The sequence below is a fragment of the Scyliorhinus torazame genome, chromosome 15, assembly GCF_047496885.1.
Source record: "Scyliorhinus torazame isolate Kashiwa2021f chromosome 15, sScyTor2.1, whole genome shotgun sequence".
Taxonomy (NCBI): Eukaryota; Metazoa; Chordata; class Chondrichthyes; order Carcharhiniformes; family Scyliorhinidae; genus Scyliorhinus; species Scyliorhinus torazame.
The window spans coordinates 56,001,576-56,021,057 of NC_092721.1; the positions used below are offsets into that span (position 1 = coordinate 56,001,576).

At 48.3% G+C, this 19,482-nt stretch overlaps 1 protein-coding gene across 2 annotated transcripts in view; it reads left to right on the plus strand.

The window, feature by feature from the left end:
* The window catches only part of LOC140391602 (UDP-glucose:glycoprotein glucosyltransferase 2-like), a 731,169-nt gene that overhangs the window by 377,944 nt on the left and 333,743 nt on the right, over positions 1-19,482 (plus strand). For both annotated transcript variants that reach the window (XM_072476257.1, XM_072476258.1), the window contains exons 12-13: positions 1,863-1,954; positions 12,940-13,090. In XM_072476257.1, coding sequence (XP_072332358.1) covers positions 1,863-1,954; positions 12,940-13,090 — 243 coding nt within the window. The remainder of the gene's footprint in view (positions 1-1,862; positions 1,955-12,939; positions 13,091-19,482) is intronic.

Below are 19,482 nucleotides of genomic sequence, written 5' to 3' on the forward strand. Positions count from 1 at the left end.
TTCCTCCTGAATACACTCAACAAATTTCCCTCCATCCAAGCCCCTAATGCTATGGCTGTCCCAGTCAATGTTGGGAAAGTTAAAGTCCCCTACTACTACCACCCTATTATTCTTGCAGCTATCTGTAATCTCCTTACATATTTGCTCCTCAATTTCCCGCTGACTATTTGGGGGCCTGTAGTACAGTCCTACCAAGGTGATCTCTCCCTTCTTATTTTTCAGTTCCACCCATATAGACTCAGTGGGCGAACCCTCGGATATATCCCCTCTAAGTACTGCCGTGATGTTCTCCCTAATCAAAAACGCCACTCCCCCTCCTCTCTTACCTCCTGTTCTATCCTTTCTATAGCATCTGTAGCCCGGAACATTGAGCTGCCAGTCCTGCCCCTCCCTTAGCCATGTTTCAGTCATAGCTATAATATCCCAGTCCCATGTGCCCGTCCATGCCCTGAGTTCATCCGCTTTGCCCGTCAGGCCCCTTGCATTGAAATAAATGCAGTTTAATGTAGACCTTCCTTGCTCTCTGCCCTGCTTTCTCTGGTCATGCTTTACACACTCTCCCTTCCTGCCTTTTGTTTCTGTCCCCACTGACTTCCTACATCGGTTCCCATCCCCCTGGCACATTAGTTTAAACCCTCCCCAACTGCACTAGCAAACACCCCCCCGAGAACATTGGTTCCGGTCCCACCCAGATGCAGACCGTCCGATTTGTACAGGTCCCACCTCCCCCAGAATCGGTCCCAATGTCCCAGGAATTTGAAACCCTCCCTCTTGCACCATCTCTCAAGCCACGTATTCATCCTAGCTATCCTGTCATTCCTACTCTGACTATCACGTGGCACTGGTAGCAATCCTGAGATTACTACCTTTGAGGTCCTACTTTTTAGTTTAACTCCTAACTCCCTAAATTCAGCTTGTAGGACCTCATCCCGTTTTTTACCTATATCGTTGGTGCCTATATGCACCACGACAGCTGGCTGTTCACCCTCCCCCTCCAGAATGCCCTGCAGCCGCTCCGAGACATCCTTGACCCTTGCACCAGGGAGGCAACATACCAACCTGGATTCTCGTTTGCGTCCGCAGAAACGCCTGTCTATAGGTGATTGGTGGGGATCATTCTTATCCATCAGGTGAGAGAGAATTCAGAGCTTTGGCCTAGCTGCTTAATCAAAACAAAAACTGAAAGCCAACACACAGTCTTACAAAGTGAGGAACATTCCAGAATGATCCCCACCAATCAACATCGAGGACCTTTTAAATCCTGGGAATTTAAATCGGAAATGTAGTATTTGCAAGGAAATGTGGCACATTAGGTTAATCGTTGGTATAACACAAATGTGAATCCAATATGAAAGTTTTTCTGACACTACTCAGGTACTTGCATTCAAGAATAGGTTTAAAACATTACTCTAAAGCAATGCTAGATCAATGTATTCATACGAAGATTCATTTCATACCAGAAGAGAATTCCATTTAGTTTAACAGTGTTCCAATGATATCTGAAGAAAATTTCTATGTAAATAATGGAAGCTGCTCTGCTTTCGCTAAAACTTTAAGTCAAAATGATGATGCAGAATGATGTATATTTTCTAAAAGTGAAATGAAATGAAAAAGTTGTAAATCAAAACCAAACTCAGTATGTTTGGTTTTGATGTTTATACAATTGGAAATTGCATGTTGTGCCAACTAATTATTAAGGTGTCTGCTCACTAAACAGTCAGTGATGTCAGGTTGCATTGAGTTTCACTAGATATTTCGAGAATTAGAAAAGTCACAGCACGAATAGCTGAATGTGATAAATTTAATTTACGATATTAACCAAATGTAATCATTTCTTTAAAAAGTCCATATGGTTTATTTAGTACTTTGCAGAAACTTTGGGACTTCAACCTGGAGATTCAGCTTTGTTTATAAATGGGCTACATATTGATCTGGACATTCAAAATCCATTCAGGTGGGTACGAATGGCCTTCAATACTGTTATATTTATATTATCCATATTTACCAGACATTGCAATCTTTTCTCTTTACCGTTACAGCATGATAGTCAGTTACTTATCCATTAATGTGTGGATTTAAAATGGCCAACTTCGTAGAATCCCTACAGTGCAGACGGAGGCCATTCGACCCTCCAAAAGAGCACCCAACCAAGCCCACTCCCCCACCCTATCCCCTCAGCCACATCTAACCTGCAGATCTTTGGACACTAAGGGGCACTAAGGGGAAAGGTCAAGGATCAGGAGAACTGATCGCGGCGCCAGAACCAACGCATGGTGGGCCTACCGGAGGGAACTGAGGGCAGGAACCCCACGGAATATATGGCTCAAATACTGGGTTACCTAGTGGGGAGAGACAGCTTCCCCAAGCCGTCAGAAATAAACAGAACCCAAAGGTCACTCCGGCAAAAGGTCAAGGCTTAGGAACAACCAAGGGTCATAATCGCAAAGCTAAACCGATACCAGGACTGGGAAAGAATCCTGAGCTGGGTCAGACAGACAAGTTGATATAGTATTGATTTATTGATCTATTCATAGTCAGCATTCCATAGAGACTGTTCCCTCCAGGAAAAACTAGTCCATTCCTCCACCATATCCTACATAATTGTAAGGTATTTTCTTGTATGATATCAAAGCTATTTTATTCCTGTGTTGGTAATAAAGTTTGTTTTAATATACCATGACCCTATTTATGCATAGAATCACTCCTGGAGCGAAGTATCCTACCTCACAGTCCTACAAATTAAATCACTTGCTGTACCTGCTTACTACATTTTTGTGATTCATGTACGATACGTGGGTTTCCTCCGGGTGCTCCGGTTTCCTCCCACAGTCCAAAGACATGCAGATTAGGCGGATTGGCCATGATAAATTGCCCTTAGTGACCAAAAAGGTTAGGAGGGGTTATTGGGTTATGGGGATAGGTTGGAAGTGAGGGCTTAAGTGGGTTGGTGCAGACTCGATGGGCCGAATGGCCTCCTTCTGCACTGTATGTTCTATGTTATACGAGGATCTCTTGGCATTCTGCATTATCTCTCCATTTATGATGGCACTGGTTAGCACTGCTGCCTCACAGCTCCAGGGTCCCAGGTTCAATTCCGGCCTCAAGTGACTGTGTGGAGTCTGCACAAATGGAGAATCCAGCCCCTTATGTCTTCTTCACTTACTTTCCTACCTATCTATGTGTGACAGTAAATTTAGCACCCATGCATTTCATCCGGTCATCGAAGCCTTTAAACTAATATATCAGGGGGGTGGGTACTGGTGGGTACTCAAGCAATAGTTCAGAAGGTGAAGAAATTGAGGGAGAACTAGGAAATAGGGCCATGATGGCTCTGAGGAAGAGCAGACAGGAAGATGTTGCTGAAAACAGCGGGACTGGAGCAGCACAGTGGCGCAGTGGATAGAACTGCTGCCTCACAGCGCCGAGGTCCCAGGTTCGATCCCGGCTCTGGGTCACTGTCCGTGTGGAGTTTGCACATTCTCCCCGTGTTTGCGTGGGTTTTGCCCCCACGACCCAAAGATGTGCAGGCCAGGCGGATTGGCCACGCTAAATTGCCCCTTAATTGGAAAAATTAATTGGGCACTATTAATTTATTTTAAAAAAGAAAACAGCGGGACTGATGGCCTGAAGTGCATATGTTTTAATGCAAGAAGTATAACAGATAAGGCAGATGAACTTAGAGCTTGGATTAGTTCTTGAACTATGATGTTGTTGCCATTACAGAGACCTGGTTGAGCGAAGGACAGGATTGGCAGATAAGCATGCCAGGATTTAGATGTTTCAGGCGGGATAGAGGGGGATGTAAAAGGAGTGGAGGAGTTGTGCTACTGGTTTGGGAGAATATCACAGCTGTACTGCAGGAGGACACCTCAGAAGGCAGCGAGGTAGAGATCAGGAATAAGACGGGTGCAGTCACAATGTTGGGGGTTTACTACAGGCATCCCAACAACCAGCGGGAGATAGAGGAGCAGATAGGTAGACAGATTTTGGAAAGGAGTAAAAGCAACAGGGTTGTTGTGATGAGAGACTTCAACTTCCCCAATATTGACTGGGACTCACTTAGTGCTAGGGGCTTTGACGGGGCAGAGTTTGGAAGGAGCATTCAGGAGGGCTTCTTAAAACAATATGTAGATAGTCCAACGAGGGAAGGGGCTGTACTGGACCTGGTATTGGGCAATGAGCCCGGCCAGGTGGTTGAAGTTTCAGTACGAGAGCATTTGAAGAACAGTGGCCGCAATTCAGTACGTTTTAAAGTACTGGTGGACAAGGATAAGAGTGGTCCGAGGATGAATGTGCTAAATTGGGGGAAGGCTATTTATAACAATATTAGGCGGGAACTGAAGAACCTAGATTGGGGGCGGATGTTTGAGGGTAAATCAACATCTGACATGTGGGAGGCTTTCAAATGTCAGTTGAAAGGAATTCAGGACCGGCATGTTCCTGGAAGAAAGAAGGATAAATGTGGCAAATTCCGTGATCCTTGGATAATGAGAGATATTGTCGGCCTCGTCAAAAAGAAAAAGGAGGCATTTGTCAGGGCTAGAAGGCTGGGAACAGACAAAGCCTGTGTGGAATATAAGGAAAGTAGGAAGGAACTTAAGCAAGGAGTCAGGAGGGCAAAAAGGGGTCACGAAAAGTCATTGGAAAATATGATTAAGGAAAATCCCAAGGCTTTTTACACATACATAAAAAGCAAGATGGTGGCCAGGGAAAGGGTTGGCCCACTGAAGGACAGGGGAGGGAATCTATGTGTGGAGCCAAAGGAAATGGGTGAGGTACTAAATGAATAGTTTGCATCAGTATTCACCAAAGAGAAGGAATTGGTGGATGTTGAGTCTGGAGAAGGGTGTGTAGATAGCCTGGGTCACATTGAGACCCAAAAAGACGAGGTGTTGGGCGTCTTGAAAAATATTAAGGTGGATAAGTCCCCAGGGCCTGAAGGGATCTACCCCAGAATACTGAAGGAGGCAAGAGAGAAAATTGCTGAGGTCTTGACAGAAATCTTTGGACCATCACTGTCTTCTGGTGATGTCCCGGAGGACTGGAGAATAGCCAATGTTGTTCCTCTGTTTAAGAAGGCTGGCTAGGATAATCCCGGGAACTACAGGCCAGTGAGCCTTACGTCAGTGGTAGGGAAATTACTGGAGAGAATTCTTCGAGACAGGATCTTCTCCCATTTGGAAGCAAGTGGTCGTATTAGCGAGAGGCAGCACGGTTTTGTGAGGGAGGTTGTGACTCACTGACTTGATAGAGTTTTTCAAGGAGGTCACAAAGATGATTGATGCAGGTAGGGCAGTGGATGTTGTCTATATGGACTTCAGTAAGGCCTTTGACAAGGTCCCTCATGGCATCTGGTACAAAAGGTGAAGTCACACGTGATCAGAGGTGAGCTGGCAAGTTGGATACAGAACTGGCTGGGTCATAGAAGGCAGAGAGTAGCAATGGAAGAGTGCTTTCCTGATTGGAGGGCTGTGACTAGTGGTGTTCCGCAGGGATTAGTGCTGGGACCTTTGCTGTTCGTAGTATATATAAATGATTTGGAGGAAAATGTAACTGGTCTGATTAGTAAGTTTGCGGACCACACAAAGGTTGGTGGAATTGCGGATAGCGATGAGGACTGTCAGAGGATACACCAGGATTTAGATCGTTTGGAGACTTATGCGACGAGATGGCAGATGGAGTTTAATCCGGACAAATGTGAGGTAATGCATTTTGGAAGGTCTAATACAGGTAGGGAATATACAGTGAATGGTAGAACCCTCAAGAGTATTGACAGTCAGAGTGATCTTGGTGTACAGGTCCACAGGTCACTGAAAGGGGCAATACAGGTGGAGAAGGTAGTCAAGAAGGCATACGGCATGCTTGCCTTCATTGGCCGGGGCATTGAGTATAAAAATTGGCAAGTCATGTTGCAGCTGTAGTTAGGCCACACTTGGAGTATAGTGTTCAATTCTGGTCAATACACTACCAGAAGGATGTGGAGGCTTTAGAGAGGGTGCAGAAGAGATTTACCAGAATGTTGCCTGGTATGGAGGGCATTAGCTATGAGGAGCGATTGAATAAACTCGGTTTGGTTCTCACTGGAACGAAGGAGGTTGAGGGGCGACCTGATAGTGGTCTACAAAATTATGAGGGGCATAGACAGAGTGGATAGTCAGAGACTTTTTCCCAGGGTAGAGGGGTCAATTACTAGGGGGCTTAGGTTTAAGGTGCGAGGGCCAAGGTTTCGAGGAGATGTACGAGGTAAGACTTTTACACAGAGGGCAGTGGGTGCCTGGAACTCGCTGCCGGAGGAGGTGGTGGAAGCAGGGACGATAGTGACGTTTAAGGGGCATCTTGACAAATACATGAATAGGATGGTAATAGAGGGATACAGACCCTCTATTACCAGGGTCTTTGTAAGAAGTGTAGAAGATTTTAGTTTAGACGGGCAGTATGCTCGGCACAGATGTGGAGGGCCGAAGGGCCTGTTCCTGTGCTGTACTTTTCTTTGCTTCTTTGTTCATACATAGTTGAGACTCCAACACTGATTCCCGTGGCACTAAACACGTTACATTTTGGCAACTTAGAAATTGAACCACTTACACCTTCTGCTTTCTGTTTCCCTGCCTATCTTGAATCATAGAATTTTCATAGATCATAGATTTTACACTGCAGAAGGAGGCCATTCGGCCCATCGAGTCTGCACCGGCCCATGGAAAGATAACCCTACCTAAGCCCACACCTCCACCCTATCCCCGTAACCCCATCTAGCCTTTTTGGACACTAAGGGCAATTTAGCATGGTCAATCCACCTAACCTGCACATCTTTGGACCCGGAGGAAACCTATGCAGACACGGGGAGAACGTGCAGACTCTCACAAATAGCGAACCCAAGCTGGGAATTGAACCTGGGACCCTGGAGCTATGAAGCAACTGTGCTAACAACTGTGCTACGATGCTGCCCACAGAATAGAGGAGTCATGTTCATATTTTCCAATCTTAATGGGATCTTTCCAAAATACAGGGAATTTTGTAAAGTTAAAACCAATACATCTACTATCTCAGCAGCTGCTTCTGATTCAGAAGGCTTTGGGTTCCCGACCCACTCCAGCATTTGAACACAAAAATCAAGGCTGACACTCCGGTACAGCACTCAGGTGTTATCCTTCAGACGAGACATTAATCTGAGACCACACAGATGTAAATAATGGAGTGCCACAGGGACAGGAATTTGTGCCGAAGCTTACAGTCTTTACAACCTACAGCAATGATTTGATGAAGGGAACAAATTTATTACAGCTAAATTTGCTGATGATGCCAAGGTTGGTCGGAAAGTAAGTTGTCAAGAGGAGATACAAGGCGCAGTTCTCCGGAGAAATTTTCAAATGCCGCAGCGAGCGGGAATTTCCCCGGCGCTCAGCCCGGCGAGGCTGGCAACACTATTCAACATTAATTGGTCCACTTAAGGAGGCCTCACGGGCTTCCCATCCTGAATGCTGGCTCGCCTGCTGTTTCGCCGGGACCAGGCACGCCAGCCCCCCGCTAACAATGTCGAACAGCACTTATTTCCACTTGCTCAGCCAACCCTAGCCAGCTCGCAACAATGGCAACAAGGAGACTGGCCCCAAGATTTAGGGACGCTGACCTGGGGAGGCCCCTGGTTGCGGTGGAGGCCAGGAGGGATGTCCTGTTCCCCCGGGGGTCCGGAGGGTGAGCCACAAGGCAGCCAGTGCTGCCTGGGACGAGGTGGCGGCAGCAGCCAGCTCGGGCTGTGTGACCAGGAGGAATGGCCTCCAGTGTCGGAAGAAGGTCAACGACCTACATGGTGCAGCCAAGGTGAGTAGACACCAACGTTCCACCCCCAACCCCCCAAGGGAGCATCCTCCCAGGTGACCCCCAACCCTCCCTCAATCCCCCTTCAGCACTCCCTCCACCCACCTCTCCAACCCTCACCCACCCAAACCCTCCCTTGACACCCCCCTCCCCACAACTGTGGACCATGCATGTGGCTACCGACACCCTCTCTGTGTCCCCTCAGGAAAAGTTCTCCCTTAATTGGCGGGAGAGGGCCCAGACTGGTGATGGGATGCCGGAATTCAGAATCCTCACCTCCTTTGGGGAGCAGGCCCTGGACGTGTCCCCTATGGCCGAGGACAGGGCGGTCACCCACGCAGATGCTGGCGGAATCCGCAGAGGTGAGGAACCACTGGGCCCCACTGGTGGGCCTGTCAAACGTGAGTAGTGATTGCCTTACTGACTGACCCACCCCTCCCACTGACCACAAGTCCATTCTCCTGCAGGCCCATCCCGGACGGCCCCCTCCCCTGACACTGAGGAGAACATCTCGGAGGAGATCTCCGAGGATGCAATTGTTATAGTCGCGTCACAGCTGTCATCCCCACCCTCCACCAGTGCAGATACACACACCTCGGTGGGAGATGTTAGTGGTCAGCCATCAGGAGGAGTCCCAGAGGCTATGAGCGCAGGAGATGGCACTGGCAATGAGTGACACCGAGGCCAAGTCTGCCAGGGTGGTGACCGCAGTGGTGAGCCTGGTGTACGATGTCGGCACCATGAGTGAAGGTGACCAAGGCATAATTCAATCAGTGACGGCCATGGCTGAGGGTCGCAACAGTTTGTCTGCTGCACCTGGGAATGTCACCCAGTACCAGGCCGACCTTGATGGGGTTCTGCGGGACATGTCCCGCTCTCAGATGGGAATGGCCGATGTGCTGCAGAGCATGTCCCAGCCGCAGGTGGCATGGCTGAGGCACTGCAGAGCATGCCCCGGTCACTGGGGGGTGTGTCCCAGTCACTGAGGAGCATTGCCGAGGGCGTCAACACAATGGTTCGGCATGGGGAACTGCCAGGGCTGGCAGAGCCAGATGATGCAGGGGCAATCAAAGAACAAAGAACAAAGAAAAGTACAGCACAGGAACAGGCCCTTTGCCCCTCGAAGCCTGCGCTGACCATGCTGCCCGTCTAAACTAAAATCTTCTACACTTCCGGGGCCGTATCCCTCTATTCCCGTCCTATTCATGTATTTGTCAAGATGCCCCTTAAATGTCACTATCGTCCCTGCTTCCACCACCTCCTCCGGTAGCGAGTTCCAGGCACCCACTACCCTGAATCAGGCTCGAATCAGCTGCCCCTCCATTCCAACGCGAACCCATGATGGTAAGTAACCGGGAGGAGGGAGGGCTGAGTGCCAACCCAGGCCCAGCCCATGGGGCAGCGAAGGTGGCCACCACCACTCCTGAGTTCCACCCCTCTGATGAGGCCGTGTCTTTGGGTCAGCACAGGGGACAGGACAGCATGGCTGTGTATGTCCCGCCGACAAGTGAGCTGGCCCCTCCGGCCCCAGAGGACGCCCACCACGGGCATCCAAGGCCATGGGATGAGGTAAGCAGCTGGGCTGCCCCCACCTTAGATGTGCATCCTGGGGAAAAACCAAGATGTAGTGTTAGATGTAGGAGGGCTAAGCACGTTGAGCATCACTGAGAGCAACAGGATAGGGGGAGGGAGTGGGGAGGGGGTGGGGTAGGGCGCTGGGGGGCTTGGGGGGGGGGGGGCACCATCAGGAATGGGGTGTTGTACAGCACATTAAACAACTATTTGCGCAAACATTATGATGCCTCTGCCACTTTCATCCGCGATGTGGACTGACCCCCGGACCCTTTGCCTGTCTCTCCAGGTAACCCCTCCTCCCTTATGGCACCAACCGACCCTCCGGCCTTGGTCATGCCCTGGGAGCTGTGCCCCATCCCCTGGGTGTTCAGAGGTTGGCTGCTACGTGCGTTGTGCTGACCCCCACACAATGTCCAGGCATCAAGGTTTGATTGGAATGCTGGGCAATGACTCCCACATGCAACATGGCCACCTACTCACGGGAAACCACTTGGCATGTGTCAAGTGCTCACTTAACCACAATAGCCAGTTCCCTATTAATGATAGCCTTCAGCCGCGCAACCAGAGGCCTCATCAATCTACGTGGGCTATGGGTGATCGGTTGGGCAGGCGGGCAGGGACAGGGGTTGCCCCTGGCATGGGCCTGGGATCCAAGGGTTAGCATGACGCCTTGAACGATTGCCCACCCCAGTTGCCCCCCCAACACCTTCAAAGAAGAGTAGTGGAGTTGTGTGGTGCCTGGCCGATACCTAGCACAGAAAAATCCTATGATCATTATCACATTGTTATTTGTGGAAGCTTGAGCACAAATTGGTGATCAGGGGCGACATTCTCCGACCCTCCCGCCGGGTCGGAGAGTCGCCGGGGACTGGCGTGAATCCCGCCCCCGCCGGTTGCCGTAGTCTCCGGCACCAGAGATTCGGCGGGGGCGGGAATCGCGCCGCGCCGGTTGGCGGGCCCCCCCGCTCGATTCTCCAGCCCGGATGGGCCGAAGTCCTGCCGATAAATTGCCTGTCCCGCCGGCGTAAATTAAATCACATACCTTACCGGCGGGACAAGGCGGCGTGGGCGGGCTCCGGGGTCCGGGGCGATCTGACCCGGGGGTGCCCCCACGGTGGCCTAGCCCGCGATCGGGGCCCACCGATCCGCGGGCGGGCCTGTGCCGTGGGGGCACTCTTTCCCTTCCGCCTCCGCCACGGTCTCCACCATGGCGGAGGCGGAAGAGACTCCCTCCGCTGCGCATGCGCGGGAAACTGTCAGCGGCCGCTGACGCTCCCGCGCATGCGCCGCCCCGAGATGTCATTTCCGCGCCAGCTGGCGGGGCACCAAAGGCTGTTTCCGCCAGCTGGCGGGGCGGAAATTCCTCCGGCGTCGGCCTAGCCCCTCAATGTTGGGGCTCGGCCCCCAAAGATGCGGAGCATTCTGCACCTTTGGAGCGGCGCGATGCCCGTCTGATTGGCGCCGTTTTGGGCGCCAGTCGGCGGACATCGCGCCGTTTCCGGAGAATTTCGCCCCATATTTCCAACATTACAAGTGATATCGCTGCACGTAACTTTCAAACATTCTGTGACTGTAAAAGTTACTATATGAATTCAAGTCTTTATTTTCTTTGGAAATGGAGTTGGAATGTCTGATAATATCAGGTCCAGAGCATCAAAAATTAACACAGTAATGAAATTGCGGAGAAAAAACCAAGAGTAGAGCTGAAAATTTTAAGAAAGGAGGCAGTGGCATAGTGGTTATTGCCACTGGACTAGTAAACCAGAGACCCAGAATAATGCTCTGGGGACCCAGATTCAAATCCCATTACTGCAGATGGATAAATTTGAATTCAATAAAAATCTGGAAAACATTGTCGAAACCTATCTGGTTCACCAATGTCCTTTAAGGAAGGAAATCTGCCATTCTTAGAGATAGAATGCTGGAAAATCCCAGCAGGTCTGGCAGCATCTGTGAGGAGAGAAAAGAGCTAACGTTTCGAGTAAAGAGTCATCTGGACTCAAAACGTCAGCTCATTTCTCTCTTTGCAGGTCTTGCCAGACCTGCTGAGTTTTACAGCATTTTTTCTTTTGGTTTCAGATTCCAGCATTTGCAGTAATTTGCTTTTAATCTGCCATTCTTACCTGGTCTGGCCTACGTGTGACTCCGGACTCACAGCAAAGTGGTTGACTCTTAACTGTGTTCCCTCAATTAGGGATGGGCAGTAAACGCCCATGACCTATGAATGAATAAAACAAAACTGGCGGTTGAGGGATAAATATTAGCCAGGATGAAAGGATAAATGCCCCATTCTATTTCAAATGGTGCTGTGGAATCTTTTACATTTATCTGAGAAGACAGCCCTGGTTTAACATCACTTCCAAAACCTAACACTCCTTCATTGTTGCATTGTAGTGTCTGCTTAGATTGCATATTCAAGAGTGCGTTTTGAGGAATATTATTTTCAACTCACACGGCAGCATAGAAACTAAACATTTCTACTAAGGCCTTGTGCAAGTGACCCCTTTAATGACACCACATGTACAGATGCATGAAAATAATTAAAGGGGCCATACATTTCAATAAATTGCCCATGAACTCCAAAAAAACTTTGGAATGTTGTTTCCAACTCAGAATCTCCAGAATAAGGTAAGAGTGCCAACACTGAACGATAGCTGTCAGCTAATTTAAATTGTATTTTGGTATTCTATTTTCTTGATTATGCAACCAATGGGATTGAAAACTGCAAATCATTATCAGTTGAATGATTGAATGCAAAATTAGAAGATAATTTCACATTTCTTTAAAACATGATATTCTGGGGGCTTAATAAATATATAATCCTATTTAATAGACTATTACAAACTTTAACTCCAGATCTAACCTGCATTTTCTAAAATTCATGGGCTGGATTCTCCCAAAATGGGACTATGTCCCCACGCCGGCATAAAAACATTGGCGTTTCACTCTGAAGATTGCTGGGAAAAAGTGAAGCCAATCCACTGACCTGCAGGGGGCGAGCAGCGACCCAGCTGCGGATACAGGCCCCCGCACTTCCGGTTTTGAGTCCGCGCATGCGCACGGCGGCGGCCTCCAGCGGCCGTACCGAGTGCCATGCCGGGCTCGGACCACGGAGGCAGATTAAAAATGTACACACCCCCGACGGCCGCGCGCCCGAAGATCCTTTCTGTCCCCCGACTGCCTATAAGGCCCCCTCTGCTGTCCGATCCCCTTGCCCCCCACCAGGGCGGCCGCGGACTGAGCCCGCAGCCACCACGTGAGCAACCCGACTGGCGATAGGTGGTTAGAACCATGCCGTTGGGAACTCAGCCGGTCAGGAACAGAAGATCGCTGGGCGGGCCTCTGGCAATGGCCCCCCAGCCGTGCGCAGTACTCCACGAACACGCCGATTCTTGGGTCCCCGAGAATCGCCGGACTGGCAGTGGGCCCGATTTTGGCATGAAATTGAATTCTCTGCCCCTGCGCCAAACCTGATTTTGGCACCAGCCCCCTGTGCTTGTTATGTTCTCTGCATGTAAATCTCATTAATCTATGTTTATTTTCCCCCAGCATCCTAGATATCCTTAAACAGGAAGGAAGAATTATGGATGGTCTTTATAACCTAGGCATCAAAAATAAAGATCTAAGCAAACTTCTGAATGTGAATGTTTATCCTGTAGAAGAAAATCCAGCACTTGATATCCGACATTCAGCCATAATTGTTAGTATATTTTGCATTATTCTGTGTTGTGTATGTGTGCTCAGGTTCTGACCTCTGGAGCTCTTCCTGGTATATGATTATTGACAAAAATGTGTTGGCTTTATATTTGTCTATGGATTGTTTATAACTTTGTCATAGCTTCAGGAGAACGTTAGTGGAATCTCTGGCGTAAACAATGGCTGCAATTCTCTGTTCTTTGGGATTCTCGTTTCCCGCTGTCAGCATACCCCCATCCACGGGTTTCCTCGTGGTGTGGGATGGCTTCAATGGGAAATCCCATTGACAAGCAGCGATAAAAGAGAACTCTGCCACCAGCGAACGATGCACCATCAAGGGGACCGGATAATCTCACCAATATCAGTCATGCAGCACAGAAATCCAATCAGATCACTGCTCCTGTAGTGGCTCATTTAGAGCTGTTCTTATCCCATAGCTCTTCAAATTTCTCCTTTTGAGGGAGTGGCAGTACGTGAGTTGCTCTTTAGGGGAACCAGCACAGATATGATCGGCCAGTTGGCATTCTTCTGTACTGTACATATGCTATGATTCTTTGCTATATCTAATTCCCCTCTTAATTCAATCTGCATCAACCACCCTATCAGGTAGTACATCCCAGATTGTAGCAATTTGCTTCATGAAAAAGAAACAATCTAATTCCCTCCCCCTGAATTTTGGCCATTTCGAGTAAATCTCTGTCTTCTGGTAATCAATCCTCTTGCAAATTGAAACTTTTTTTTCTTATCTGTCTATAAAGCATCTGATTTTATCTCACCTTAACTAGCAGAAATCTAGAATTCTCTCTCTGCCAATTGAAGTTAAATCGATTGAAAACATCAAATCTGTAATTGATAGATTTTTGTTAGGCAACTACAGTTTGAGGGTAACTGAACCATTTCGGATAGATGGAGTTAAAGTATAGATCAGCTGTCATCGAATCAAAAGTTGGAACAAGGGCAGGATAGCTGATAGCTGCTCCTATGTGCCTGCTGTGTTCTAAGATGAGAAATACGAGTTTCTCTTCTCCTGGATCCATTCAGTAAATTTCCTCTATAGCTACTGCAAAGCCTTGCCTTCTTAAAGTGTAATGCTGAGAACTGAATACAATATTGTAGATGAGGCTGAACAGTGATTTACCAAAGTTTAACATAACAAAGAACAAAACCGCACAGGCTCAGGCCCTTCGGCCCTCCAAACCTATATCGGTCATGATACCAACCTTTGCCAAAACCCTCAGCACTTCCTTGTGCCATATCCCTCTTTATCCATCCCATCCATGTGTTTGTCAAGATGCCTTTTGACCACCGTTAATGTATCTGCTTCCACAACCTTCCCTGGCAACGCGTTCCAGGGACTCACCAACCTTTGCGTAAAAAACCTGCGTCGCACATCTCCTCTCAACTTTGCCGCATGGACCTTAAACCTATGCCCCGTGGTGACTGACCTCTCCACCCTGGGAAAGAGTGCCTGCCCATTCACTCTATCCAAGCCCCTCATAATCTTGCAGACACCTATCAGGTCACCCCTCAACCTCTGTCTTTCTAATGAAAACAGTCCGAGTCTCTCAGCCTCTCCGCATAGCTAACACCCTCCTGACCAGGTAACATCCTGGTAAACCTCCGCTGCACCCTCTCCAAAGCCTCCACATCCTTCTAGTAGTGTGGCGACCAGAATTGTGCGCAATATTCCAAGTGCGGCCTTACAAAGGTTCTGTACAACTGTAGCATGACTTGCCAGTTTTTGCACTCAATGCCCCTTCCAATACATTCTGTATGCTTTCTTGACTACCTTGTCCACTTGTGTTGCCACATTCAAAGATCTGTGGACCTACACTCCCAGATCTCTCTGACTTTCTATATTCCTAAGAGTTTTGCCATTTACGGTATATTTCCCCTCTATGTTAGACCGACCAAAATACATTGGGCGGGATTCTCTCAGCCCACGCCGGGCTCGAGAATCGGCAGGCTGGGCACGAATCGCGCGACGCCGGCCCGACACTTGTCCGCCGATTCTCCGGAGAGCGGAGAATTCTCCGCCCGGGATAGGCCAAGCAGCCGCAAAAAAAATCTGAGTCCCGCTGGCGCTGTCCATGTGTGGTCTTACGCTGCTGGATCTCGGCGTGCATGCATCCGGGGCGGCTTGGTGGGGGGAGGGGGGGGGGGCTCCGACGTCGGGGGGGGGGCTCCGTTGTGGCCTGCCCGCGATCGGAGGCCTACTGATCGGCGGGCCGGCCTCACGTGCTGGGGGCCTCTTTTGCTCCGTGCCAGCCCCTGTAGCCCTACACCATGTTGTATCGGGACCGGTGCGGAGAAGGGAGCCACTGCACATGCGCGATCTTGACCCGCAGCGCCCATTTGCCGCTGCCATCGGCAGCCTAAGCGGCGTGGGACGCTCCAGTGCTGTGCTGGCCCCCTGTAGGGGTCAGAATCGCTGCTCCTGAGGGCATATCAACACTTAGCATCAGGATCAGAAAATCCTGCCCATTACCTCTCATTTAGAACATAGAACATAGAACATTACAGCGCAGTACAGGCTCTTCGGCCCTCAATGTTGCGCCGACCTGTGAAACCACTCTAAAGCCCATCTACACTATTCCCTTATCATCCATATGTCTATCCAATGACCATTTGAATGCCCTTAGTGTTGGCGGGTCCACTACTGTTTGCAGGCAGGGCATTCCACGCCCTTACTACTCTCTGTGTAAAGAACCTTCCTCTGACATCTGTCCTATATCTATCTCCCCTCAATTTAAAGTTATGTCCCCTCGTGCTAGACATCACCATCCGAGGAAAAAGGCTCTCACTGTCCACCCTATGTAATCCTCTGATCATCTTGTATGCCTCAATTAAGTCACCTCTTAACCTTCTTCTCTCTAACGAAAACAGCCTCAAGTCCCTCAGCCTTCCCTCATAAGATCTTCCCTCCATACCAGGCAACATTCTGGTAAATCTCCTCTGCACCCTTTCCAATGCTTCCACATCCTTCCAAAATGCGGCGACCAGAATTGCACGCAATACTCCAAATGCGGCCGCACCAGAGTTTTGTACAGCTGCAACATGACCTCATGGCTCCGAAACTCAATCCCTCTACCAATAAAAGCTAACACACCGTACGCCTTCTTAACAACTCTCTCAACCTGGGTGGCAACTTTCAGGGATCTATGTACGTGGACACCGAGATCTCTCTGCTCATCCACACTACCAAGAATCTTACCATTAGCCCAGTACTCTGTCTTCCTGTTATTCCTTCCAAAATGAATCACCTCACACTTTTCTGCATTAAACTCCATTTGCCACCTCTCAGCCCAGCGCTGCAGCTTATCTATGTCCCTCTGTAACTTGTAACATCCTTCGCACTGTCCACAACTCCACCGACTTTAGTGTCATCTGCAAATTTACTCACCCATCCTTCTACGCCCTCCTCCAGGTCATTTATAAAAATGATAAACAGCAGTGGCCCCAAAACAGATCCTTGTGGTACACCACTAGTAACTGGACTCCAGTCTGAACATTTCCCATCAACCACCACCCTTTGTCTTTTTACATTTCTCTGCCCAAGTCTCCAACTTGTCTGTGTCCTGCTGTGTCCTCTGACAATCCTCAACACTATCTGCCACTCCACCAACCTTGGTGTCATCCGCGAACTTTCTAATCAGACCATCTACGTTTTCCTCCAAATCGTTTATGTACACTACAAACAACAGAGGCCCCACACAGATCCCTGTGGACCATCACTAGTCACAAACTTCCATTCAGAAAAACACCCTTCTACTGTTACCCTTTGCCTTCTGTGACCGAACCAGTTCTGTATCCATCTGTATCCATGATCCCACGTGACTTCACCTTTTGTACCAGTCTGCCATGAGGCTCCTTGTCAAAGCCTTTACTGAAGTCCATGTAAACAACATCAACCGCCCTCTCCTAAATAATCATCTTTGTCACCTCCTCAAAAAACTCAAGCAAGTTAGTGAGGCACGGCTTCCCCTTCACAAAACCATGCTGTCTATCGCTCATGAGTCCATTTGTTTCCAAATGGGTATAAATCCTGTCCCTGAGAATTCTCTCCAATAATTTACCTAATACGGACATGAGGCTCACCGGCCTATAGTTTCCAGGATTATCCCTGCTACCTTTCTTAAACAGCGGTACAACATTAGCTATTCTCCAGTCCTCTGGGATCTCACCTGTAGCCAATGAGGATAAAAGATGTCAGTCAAGACCCCGGCAATTTTCTCCCTTACTTCCCTCAGTATTCTGGGGTAAATTCCATCCAGCCCAGGAGATTTATCCACCTTAATATCTTTTAAAAGACCCAATACCTCCTCCTTTTCGATGTTAACTTGATCCAGACTGTCCACACACCTTACCCAAGATTTATCTTCCACAATGTCTCTTTTTTGGTGAACACCGATGCAAAGTACCCATTTAGTACCTCGCTCATTTCCTCTGGCTCAACACATAGATTCCCGCCACTGTCCAAAAGTGGTCCAATCCTTTCCCTGGCCACCCTCTTGTTTTTTACATGTGAATAAAAAACTTTGGGATTCACCTTTATCCTACTTGCCAAGGACTTTACATAACCCCTCCTAGCCCTCCTAATTTCCCGCTTAAGTATCTTCCTACTTTCTTTGTAGTCCTCAAGGGTTTCGACTGTCCCCAACCTTCTAGACTGTACAAAAGTCTCCTTTTCCTTTTGACGAGGTTCACAATATCCCTCGTTATCGAAGGTTTCCTGAACTTCCCATATCTTTTGCTTTTGTCCTCCCTGACTCGTTTTATTCAGCCAAAAAACCTGTATGCTTTTTAATTGCCTTACCGACTTGTCCTGCCATCTTCATAAATGTGAACCCCCAGGCTTCTCTATCCCTGCACCCACCTTAAAATTAATATTCCTAATTCATATTGCACCTCTTCAATTTTTCTTTACAATGCATCACTTCACAATCCTCTGCATTAAATTTAATCTGCCCATTTTATCAGTCTGTCTATGTTCATTATGATTATATTCTTCTCCTTATTACATTTTCAAGATTTGGGTGGCCTGGTGGCATAGTGGATAGCACTGCTATCTCACAGCGCCAGGGATTCGGGTTTGAATCTGACCTTGGGTGACTGTCTGGGTGGAGGTTTTCCCTGTGTTTGCATAAGTATCCTCCAGGTGCTCCAGTTTCATCCCACAGTCCAAAGATGTGCAGGTTAGGTGGATTGGCCATGTTAAATTCCCCTTTGTGTCCAAAGGGATAGGTGGGGTTACGGGGATAGGCATGGGCCTTTTTAGGGTGCTCTTTTGGAGGACCGGTACAGACTCAATGGGGCAAATGGCCTCCTGCTGCACTGTAGGGATTGTATGATTCTATGTGAAAACTTTGAGGTACAGCTTTGGAACAGAAACTCATAAAATCTTTTATGTTCCTTCATCAAAGAACACAATCAAGTATTTCAGACACAATTTGCCTTTCACAATTCCACACTGGTTGTCTTTGATCAATGTATATTTTTCTAAGAGACAGCTAATTTTTCCCCTGATTATTATATTTCCCCACCATGACATTAGGCTGACTGACTGTTAGTTACTGGATTTATCCCTCACCGCTTTTTAAACAGGTGTATAACATTTCCAATTATTCAGTCCACTTGTACCACTTTGTAACAAAGGAGGATTTCTGGGTCCCGCCCATAAAGTGAATAATCATAGAATCATAGAATTTACAGTGCTGAAGGAGGCCATTCGACCCATCGAGTCTGCGCGGCCCTTCGAAAGAGAACCCCGCTCAAGCACACGCTTCCACCATATCCCCGTAACCCAGTAACTCCACTTAACCTTTTTGGACACTAAGGGCAATTTATCATGGCCGATCCACCTAACCTGCGCATCTTTGGACTGTGGGAGGAAACCAGAACACCTGGAGGAAATCCACGCAGACACGGAGAGAACGTGCAGACTCTGCACAGACAGTAACCCAAGCCGGGAATCAAACCTGGGACCCTGGACTTGTGAAACAACTGTGCTAACCACTGTGCTGCCGTGCTGCCCACAATCACTACAGAAACTGAAAACTTGAAGAGCAACCAAAGACTTTGGCCGAGAATTTCGCGTCCCACCATCCCATCCAATTGTTTAGAACGTCCACCGTGTCTATTCTTGCTTCCCTGAATAACATATCCTACCTGGACGTGACTTTTCTATACTGAACTAATGTTTCACCAAAACCGTAAAGCACAACATTAAGGGGTTATAATCATAACATTTTAAAAAATGTATTGGTACATTTACATACATAAGTCTAATAATAACAATTAATCTGGGAATGCACCCATATTGTATTCAACCACAATCTGCAACCTCAAGACCTGTATATCCCCCATTCTACTATTACCACCAAGCCAGGAGATCAA